The sequence below is a fragment of the Cucurbita moschata genome, unplaced genomic scaffold, assembly GCF_002738365.1.
Source record: "Cucurbita moschata cultivar Rifu unplaced genomic scaffold, Cmos_1.0 Cmo_Scf00021, whole genome shotgun sequence".
In the NCBI taxonomy this organism is placed as follows: Eukaryota; Viridiplantae; Streptophyta; class Magnoliopsida; order Cucurbitales; family Cucurbitaceae; genus Cucurbita; species Cucurbita moschata.
Window position 1 is genome coordinate 3128563 of NW_019268537.1, and position 8957 is coordinate 3137519.

At 39.1% G+C, this 8957-nt stretch overlaps 3 protein-coding genes across 8 annotated transcripts in view; 2 read left to right on the forward strand and 1 right to left on the reverse strand.

The window, feature by feature from the left end:
- The first annotated feature begins 379 nt into the window (after positions 1-379).
- Positions 380-4153, forward strand: LOC111458370 (ureide permease 1-like). 3 transcript variants are annotated; one of them, XM_023100991.1, is made up of 9 exons: positions 380-550; positions 908-1213; positions 2149-2287; positions 2421-2592; positions 2774-2805; positions 2897-2997; positions 3087-3135; positions 3271-3461; positions 3559-4153. In XM_023100991.1, exons 2-9 carry the CDS (start codon positions 977-979, stop codon positions 3742-3744), a joined length of 1107 nt encoding a protein of 368 aa, XP_022956759.1. In that variant the 5' UTR covers positions 380-550; positions 908-976; the 3' UTR covers positions 3745-4153. The 3 variants fall into 3 exon arrangements, with proteins under 3 accessions (XP_022956759.1, XP_022956756.1, XP_022956758.1); XM_023100988.1 differs by having other exon boundaries at positions 3087-3461; XM_023100990.1 differs by lacking the exon at positions 380-550 and adding an exon at positions 557-695 and having other exon boundaries at positions 3087-3461.
- A 340-nt stretch (positions 4154-4493) lies between these two features.
- Positions 4494-7347, forward strand: LOC111458373. 4 transcript variants are annotated; one of them, XM_023100997.1, is made up of 4 exons: positions 4494-4698; positions 4799-4924; positions 5156-6204; positions 7019-7347. In XM_023100997.1, the coding sequence occupies exons 3-4, from the start codon at positions 5363-5365 to the stop codon at positions 7293-7295; spliced, it is 1119 nt and encodes a 372-aa protein (XP_022956765.1). In that variant the 5' UTR covers positions 4494-4698; positions 4799-4924; positions 5156-5362; the 3' UTR covers positions 7296-7347. The 4 variants fall into 4 exon arrangements, with proteins under 4 accessions (XP_022956765.1, XP_022956763.1, XP_022956767.1 ...); XM_023100995.1 differs by having other exon boundaries at positions 5213-6204; XM_023100999.1 differs by having other exon boundaries at positions 5300-6204.
- Positions 7348-7454: 107 nt separating this feature from the next.
- Positions 7455-8957, reverse strand: part of LOC111458372 (ninja-family protein AFP3-like) — a 3139-nt gene continuing 1636 nt past the window's right edge. Inside the window, exon 2 of the mRNA XM_023100994.1 lies at positions 7455-8065. Coding sequence (XP_022956762.1) covers positions 7668-8065 — 398 coding nt within the window. The 3' untranslated portion in view covers positions 7455-7667. The remainder of the gene's footprint in view (positions 8066-8957) is intronic.

The window sequence follows — 8957 nt, forward strand, 5'->3', positions numbered from 1 at the left end:
TTTTATTTAATTAATTAAACAATAGTTAATAACTATTTTATTAATAATGTAAATGAAATAACTAAATACTTCAAATTTTTTAGAACTAAATTAATTTGTTAATTAGATTTGGTTAATTGAAAAGTGTAAAGTTGCTTCTTGTTTTTAAACTTTAAAATATTCTATTTTAATTTTTGATATTAAAAAAAAAAAAGAACCGTTAATTCTCATATTTATTTTGATATTAACGTTTTGAATTTTAGGGATCAAAATAAATATTTTAAAAATTTGGAGATAGAAAATAGAATTAAAAAGATTAGGAAAGATTTAGGCTGAATTAAATTGGGTTAAATCATATTTTTTAAGATTAGTTTATTATTAGGTCTATATGGCCAAGCCTTGTAATTAAATTACTGATTCGCACACTTCAATTGAGTTTTTTTGGAGTTTGAGATGTTCAAATCGTGTTCATCTTTCGGATTTACTGGCTTCCCACACTGTGAAGCCTCTAGTTTTTTCCGATTTTGTTGGAACTGTTTCGTTAAGAACATCACTCATTTCCGACTGTGGGGTAAGAGTTTCTCTGTTTGGAAGCTTGAGCTTGGAACTGAGTTGGATCTTTTCGAAATGTTGTTTTCTCTTTCTTCCATCTTGTATCCCCGAGTTTGGAATCCTTTTGCGAATTTAACCTGGATTCAGACTCCAGCGATTTAAAGGTTCCTATGCGTTATCTTATCTGGGGATTATGTTATATTGTTTATACAGTTGTTGAAATTGAAACCCGGATTCAATTTACTTCAAATTTCATTGTTCTTAGGTTTTTTTTTGCTACGATTTGGTATAATTCTCGTTGTGTCACTGTTTGACTTGATCTCGCATGTTTTCTCATTGATGGAAATGGGTATTGATCAATCATCATTCTGTGCAGAATTTCTTTGGTATTTGATAATCGCTCACCATATTACCAGAGTGGGCTTGGATTCTTGTAAGTTGAAAGATGTATATGGTGGAGAGTAAAGCAGGTGCTATAGCATGTATGATGTTGTCGCTCTTCTTTCTGGGGACCTTCCCTGCACTCTTGACACTTGTTGAACGGCGGGGGCGTCTTCCTCAGCATACTTACCTTGATTACTCCATAACAAATTTTTTAGCTGCTGTAATCATTGCTTTGACTCTTGGTGAGATTGGAAAGAGCTCACAAGACAGTCCGAATTTTATCCAACAGCTGTCTCAGGTTGCTTTCATTTATTTACTCTCGAATTTTCATTCAGCTTCATTGGTTTGGTTCCATATAGACTGATAAGACACTTCCAAGATCTGTCGGCTATTCTCTTGCCTCAGGATCTTCTGATTTGAGATGTTAGTGTGAGATCCTATATTGATTGGAGAGGGAAATAAAACATTCCTTGTAAAGGTGTGGAAACCTCTCTCTAGTAGACACGTTTTAAAACTGTGAGGTTGACGGCGATACGTAGCAGGCCTAAACAGACAATATCTACTAGCGGTGGGCTTGGGTTGTTACAAATGATATCAGAGCCAAACACCAAACGGTGTGCCAGCGAGGACGCTGGCCCCCAAGGGGGTGGATTGTGAGATCCCACATCAGTTGGAGAAGAGAACGAAACATTTCTTATAAGGGTGTGGAAACCTCTCTCTAGTAGACGCGTTTTAAAATAGTGAGATTGACGGCAATACGTAACGGGCCAAAACGGACAATATCTCCTAGCGTTGGGTGTAGGCCGTTATAGTTACCCATAATCTCTAGAACTACCTGTGGTAGAAATGATGTGCACCGAAGAAAGAAAAGATTTGATCCCAGTTAACTTGATATATCCAGCGTTCATAAAACAAATATGAAGCGTTTTTACAAGTAAAGTTGTAAAGAAATTGTGGGCAAAGTATCATTTGTAGCCATGATTATCACTGTCTTGTGTAAACTAAACTTGGTTGCATTCCTTGTTAATCATACGTCCTTCATTTAGGTTGAGCTTCATGTTATCTTATGAATTCTTGAAACATGCAACTTTTTCTGAAGAGAATTAAGATGTTCCTCTCAGTCTTTCTATATTGCAATCCCCAATTTGCTTGCAGATTTTGTGGTAATGAGTAATGCATTCATGTTAAATCATGTTGTAAAAGGTATCTAACCTTCTAAACGACTGTATTCAGGATAATTTGCCTTCTGTTATGTTTGCTATGGCTGGTGGCGTGGCACTGAGTATCGGAAATCTCTTAGCTCAGTATGCTTGGGCGTTTGTTGGTTTATCTGTGACAAAAGTGATTTCTTGTAGCATAGTGGTAGTTATAGGTCTCTATCTCTATCTCAGCTGCATTCTGCCCCTTACTAAATTAACCAATCTGTTGTTGTTTTGTTACTCAATATGTGTATGAAGTTTTATGAGATTCACCCTTCTGGTTTTGTTTTTGTTTTTGGGTAAAAGGAACGACTGTGAATTACTTTCTTGATAACAAGATTAACAAAGCCGAGATTCTTTTCCCTGGGGTTGCTTGTTTCTTGGTTGCTGCATTTCTTGGCTCTGTTGTTCACTCATCCAACATGGTCGATAACAAAGTAAAGTTGAAAAGTTCATCTGCTGATTCTGAACAGTCCATGTATGTTTTCTTTTTGTATGAATGTGCTAATCCGCAGGACATTTTCTTGTTTAGTTCATGTTATGGGCCCTTGAATCCAAATTTGTGATTGTTTTATATGCATTTGGTCGTTTTCGAAGCTGTGTTTTTGAATTTCGCTTCAGTAGTGTTCCGATATTAACTTCCAATTCTGTTTCGACAGGGAAACGAAAACCTCTCTAATTTTGAATATGGGTAAATCTTCTTGAGCTATGAAGTGTACAACTTACTTTCTGTTCATTCTTTGCAAGTGATATAACTGCTGAATTCTTTTGGTTGTGTATAGTTGAACGAACGAACCTAGAAAGTGCTGCATATTCTTCACGAAAGGCGAAGGCTGGGACAGCCGACTTTCTTGTTCAACTCGAAAATAGAAGATCCATCAAGGTCTGTAATACTGATATTGTAGCATTCCTCAAATATTGCTTCGCTTTCTCTTTTATTCTTACATGTACCTAGTGGCTGCATACTTGCAGGTGTTTGGTAAGAGCACACTGATTGGGCTGTGCTTAACTTTCTTTTCTGGTATTTCCATTTCTCTCTTCTCCCCATTATTCAATTTGGCCACAAATGATCAATGGCACACTCTAAAGGAAGGCGTCCCGCATTTGACCGTCTACACCGCATTTTTCTACCTCTCTGCCTCGTGTTTTTTCATTGGCGTCATTCTAAATGTCGTCTTCTTTTACCGCCCTATGCTTAATTTGCCCAAGACAACTTTCAAGGAATATCTAAATGACTGGAATGGTAGAGGATGGGCCTTGTTGGCTGGAGTCTTGTGTGGGTTTGGCAATGGTCTGGAGTTTATGGGCGGTCAAGCAGCTGGATATGCAGCATCAGCTTCTGTGCAGGTCAATTTTTTTCACCTCTTTTGACTGCACTCCAATTCCATATTAACTCCATACTGATAGCTCCTTGTTTCAATCTCGGATTGGACGGTTGTTCCAGGCGCTTCCACTTGTGAGCACGTTTTGGGGAATTGTTCTGTTTGGAGAATACCATAGATCGTCGAGGAAAACATACATGTTACTTGTCAGCACCTTGGTTATGTTTACAGTAGCTGTTGGGGCCCTAATGGCTTCATCAGGACATCGACATCGACATCGAAATCAGGCTAGGACTGCAACCTTTTAAAGGAAATGATAGCTTCTGGTGGCTGCTCTGTGTTGTCATTCCATTCTATGGAGGTCAGCTTCTCGCATGTCAGCATGTTGCTTATGTTCACAGTGGCTGTTGCGGTCCTCATGGCTTCATCAGGACATAGACATTGGAAAATCATTAGGGAAAGCTTGTAAAAGCTCAGCCCTTCATGCCAATTAGAAATGAATCACATAATGTTGAAGCTTCTTGTACTGTTGTAGAGGAATAAGTAATGTTGGAAGAATGAATTCCATTGTTAATGACTGTAATTTGAGGAACATCTGCGCCGAAAGTTGTAGCTTCTGAAAGTCGAAACACTCGACTTCATTGGTGGATGATATCTTGAATGTAGCTATCAATCGTTCGGATGTGATTTAATAAAAGATTTGAACTTCTAAGTTCTCAGTTGAGTATTTACAGTGATATTAGTAATTCCGTTTAAGTTTAGATCATTCACATTAGTTAGACCTATAGATGAGCGATGAGACAAGATGAATTCGACTTGAAAAAGACATTTAAATTACTTAATCGAATGACTATTCTCCACTGCACCAACAAATTTTGAACTAGGAAAAAAAAACAGTAGAGGGTAGACTTTGACCAAGGTAAATGACGTGGCATTCCAGCTAGAGTGGGGAAAGGGCCGTACTAATCGTACACATCAGCATTAGTGGGCCAGCCGAAGGGAGCAGTTAAGGTTGGCGCGAAACGGAGCCATTGTTCGTTACTAATGGAAACTGAAAGCCGCGAGACTGTCGGAGCGCCTTCCATCTTTTATATTCTTTCTTCGCCCTCTCTGAAACCCTAATTTTTGGTTTCGCCCTTTTTCTTTTTCTCCGATTTGTTTTTGCTGTTTGTTTTTTTTCTTGTTTTCTCCTTCCAATGAAAGACAACGAATCTTGGAAGTCGGTTCCTGCATTGTTGTGCCTGCCGGGAACGGATTTCCGGGTATTAACGAAACTAATCTTTCTCTGTGTTCTTTTCTTTTGCCTAGATATTTTTGTTCGATGGTTCTTGCTTCTTGACGTTGATCTTTAATTTAACACAGGTTAAATCTCCATGGCTTTCGAGGATTTTTGTCGTCGGTGTCGCTTCCGGCGAGATTTAGCGGCAGTGGTTAGGTTTTGGAGTTAATTGGAACGCAAGGGGTTGCTTCTTGCGTGTTCCGATCCAAGTGAGTTTCTTATGAACTTCGGTTTTGTTTAGCTGATGATGCATGTCCATTTTAAAAAAACAACAGTGTTCATTGCTGAAAAGGGCTATGTTTCGTTAATCCTCACGTTTGTCGTTAACGATTGATTGATCGACTCCCCGTGTTTTCTCCTTCCTTTTTTCAGTTTTTTTTCCCCCGAGAAGGGAAGAACCTATTCCATTTATTCTGTTGTTTTCTTAAAAACTTATGCAGAACAGCATATTGCAAGCCATATAGTCTCTAATTATATAGCTATTGAATTGTCTAAAGGAGCAAAAGCTGCATTCATGGTTCTTATAAAAAGTCCTGTTGCTCCTGATAGAAGCCAAAGCAACTCACATTTAGAAACGGATTCAGGATCTATTGGTGGAAGTGGGAGAAAGCTTGAAACTATTGAAGAAGGCGAGAACAATAGAATATATGGCAGCGACGGGTAGATGTGAAGATACCGCTGGGGAAGGATTAGGCAGTACACATTCTGAAGATACTGCTGGGGAAGGATTTTCACTTTCCCCAACAGAGCAGCTGGCGTATGGGTCTTCATCATGTATAAACTTGTTGGAATTATCAGATCTCGTTCAAGTTGGCGAAAATGTTAACCGACCCGAAGCAGGCACAATTTTCTTGGGAAATCCCGATCATGATGTTTACCAGCTTCAATTTAAAGATGATGAGAGCGATGTTTCCAGCATTTGTTCTGCCAAATCAGAGAAGAGTAGCGGTTCTCAAGGTCCCACATCTGCATCTCAAGTTTATGATATTACCCATGAGTCTGGTGGAAATGCTATGTCTCCAACCCAATCCCCTCCTCTTCAGACAATGGATCGTGTGGGAGGATATGAATCATATGATCCGTCAAGAATTCCGTCTGCAGTTTTCCAAAGAAGTAGATCAACCACTCCATTGGAATGGAGTATTGCTTCAAATGAGTCCTTGTTTAGCATTCATGGTGGAGATGATAGTTTCTCCGGAGATAATTTGTCGATGTTGAGTGATTTAGGGAAGTCAGACGAGTTGCTTGTGTTTAACTCACCACCTGAAGTTATCACGTCAAGAGAAACTGAAATGAAGAGTGTCGAATACGAAGAGGAGCCTAAAGTGGCAGATAGCACAGAATATAACATTGAGGATAAAGAGGGTTTGGTTGCAGAAGATCTAAGTGGAAGAAACGTACTGCCTCCTGCATTATCATCGAATTCCTCTAGCAGATCTCGCCACTCTGAAAGAAGTCAATGCAGCTCAAATTCCTTCGCTTTCCCCATGTAAGTCTTTGCTCATTATCTATTTGCTAAAAAATCATTCTTGGAATTCATGTTTTCCAACTTCATGCTTACTGTCACTTCACTATGGCAACTTGTTAAAACATTAGGTTCTCGACCAAAAGGTCAGAGTTTCAAATTCTTATGCCTACTCGTTGAACTCAAAGAAGAAAAAAAAATTTGCTTGCTTTCGATTATTCTACAAAGGAACAGGCCTTCCCAGTGATACCAGTTCATAATGCCTTGGCCTTCTGCCTGCTTAATAGTCATCATGTGGTTTGCTTTTAGACTACTGTCTCTTCTCGTTTTTTCACACCTAACGAGCACAAAGATAGTCATCATGTGGTTTCTTCTTAGCCTTCTGCCTGCTTACCAGTTCAACATGCTAACTATAGCAACTGGTTAAGGCATTAAATTCTTGACCAAAAGGTAAGAGTTTGAAACTCTTTAGCCCTACCGGTTGAACTCAAAGGTGGGGGGAAAAAAAAAAGAAGAAAAAAATTGCTTTAGATTATTCTACCAAGGAATTGACCTTCCACGTGAATACCAGTTCATAATGCCTTCTCTTAGCCTTCTGCCTGCTTAATAGACATCATCTGGTTTCCTTTTAGGCTAGTATCTATTGTCGTTGTGCGTCCAAGAAGTACATTTTCTTTCAAGCTCCTTATCTTTTCTTCATGAATTTATTACAGAGATCTTAACTTACCAATTCTATGAGGTCGATGTCTCTTTGTTAGATCATTATCATCTGGAAACTACGTTGATATTGTCAAAAGAAAGTATAAGCATGAAATTAACCAGTACTCATTATCTGCAGTTTGGCCGATGAGGTGGCTCAGGATGGATCTGTGCTTGCGGATGATAAAATAGAAGGTGCTCCAGTCTCTACAAAATCTAATGCAAACTCTTGGTTTCCCTGCTGTTCATGTTCTTGTTACAAATGGAATTGCTATTCACGTTCTTGTTGCAAATGGACTTGCTGTTCATGTTCGTCTTGTTGCACATGGAACTGCTATAGTTGTAATTTTCGTCCTCACTGTCATTTTTGTCCTCGATGCCGTATTTTCTACCCTTGCCATTTTTGTCGTGGTTAAGTGGACAATGTCGCAGAAAAGACAAGTGTCTATGAATATTTTCTTGATTGTTCATATTAGTCTGTTTAGGCATATAGAAACAGGGTGAGTGATAAATGTAACATATTGAATCCCCCTCATTCAGGGAGGGCTTCACACAAACAGACTCATTCCTAGCAGTTTAAGTTATGGTTTTGATCCATAAAATCTCCAGCTGAGAGCCATTCAAAAATCTCTTTCAAGACATGACTCACTCTACAAGGTAAAGAAGATAATGAAGGTATTTAACAAAGGATCTCTTTACTTAAAAACACTAAGTTCTCTATGTTTCCTATTTGAAAGCTCCCCAAATGTTTGATGGGGTTGACCGACAAGGTTGGTGGCCACACACCATCACGAAAAGGAACCAGAATTGGGATTGACAACTATATGTCTTAGTGGGTGAGCCACATTTTTCCCACCAGCATGCTTCACAAACTCTGCTGGCGACAGGAACTTCCCATGGCATACACACATTATCCTCACTTCCTCCCCTTTCCCATACTTGTAAAGAATCCCTTCCACCCTTCTCCCATCAGGCCCATCCCCTACTGTGAACACACAAGGCATGTCTTCCATCGACGACGTCCCCGTTTCTCTCCCCCTGTTCTCGCCCAAATCGGGCTTCTTTTTCGTCTCTACTTTGGAACTGCCTGATGGATTCTCACACGTCTTCGATCCTGAAGAACCTCCAGCCTCTTGGTTGCCTTGCTCTTGCGAGGAGCTTCTTGCTTCGCCGTAGCTGCTTGATCCTGCAAGAAGATGAACAGCAGTTTACAAATAATGCAAATAATCCCTTCAGAATGTATTCGCTCTGAATAGCATTGACAACTTAACTATCCTGAACAAACTTGAATTTAAGCAAACCTAAAACATAGTACTGATAAAGGGAGGACAATGGCCAACTTCATTGTAAGCGATCCAACTTCACTCACTAGCTACAACAGTTCACAATGGTCTTCAAAGATATTATCCAAAAACCCAACGAAATCCCTTGTTTTCCTATTATTTGAAACTAATCAAATCTAAGACACTAAGTAAACAAGGCCCGAATCCCCATATATACACATCGACAGTGCAATAAACTCGTAAGCAGTAACCTTGGTGACCCCGTAAAGAAGTTTCGTAGCAGCTCAAGCTCATCCCTAGTGGTTATTGTCTTCTTTGAGCTTTCCCTACTCCAACCGATGTGGGATCTCACAAGTATGCAACTTTTTCCAAGCACCAAAAGCTCGCTAAGTCAAATACAATCTCATGAATTGCCTTACGAACAAGACTTAAACAGTATTGGTGGAAGGAGAGAGTTTCATTGTTCAGGAATACAGAACTTGATATGCTTAAATGATCTCTTACTTTCTTGCAAAATAGGCCAATATTGCTGTAATGTTTACTGTACCACCTCTTAATCTTAGTCCATTTGTCACATTTCAATATTTACTATATAAGACTTCCTTATCACTCCTGCTTTTGGCTATCAAATTCGACGCCGATCGCTCCATCTAGTCATCACCAGAAATCATTTTGATTCAAAACTGTTGGTCAAACCTGAGTCAGAAGCTCTAGCTAAAGGTATCAACTAACTACTTGTGCATATTACATAGCTTAGGCGCTGAGAAAAAAAAAAAAAAAAAAAAAAAAAAAAAA

What these genes read in the sequence shown, in the direction of transcription:
- LOC111458370 (XM_023100988.1), top strand. Translation starts at nt 977, where the DNA reads ATGTATATGGTGGAGAGTAAAGCAGGTGCTATAGCATGTATGATGTTG. An exon ending in CTCTCTAATTTTGAATATGG is followed by an intron (nt 2,806 to 2,896) that starts GTAAATCTTCTT and finishes GGTTGTGTATAG; the next exon opens with TTGAACGAACGAACCTAGAA. An exon ending in CAGCATCAGCTTCTGTGCAG is followed by an intron (nt 3,462 to 3,558) that starts GTCAATTTTTTT and finishes CGGTTGTTCCAG; the next exon opens with GCGCTTCCACTTGTGAGCAC.
- LOC111458373 (XM_023100996.1), top strand. Translation starts at nt 5,363, where the DNA reads ATGGCAGCGACGGGTAGATGTGAAGATACCGCTGGGGAAGGATTAGGC. An exon ending in AATTCCTTCGCTTTCCCCAT is followed by an intron (nt 6,205 to 7,018) that starts GTAAGTCTTTGC and finishes CATTATCTGCAG; the next exon opens with TTTGGCCGATGAGGTGGCTC.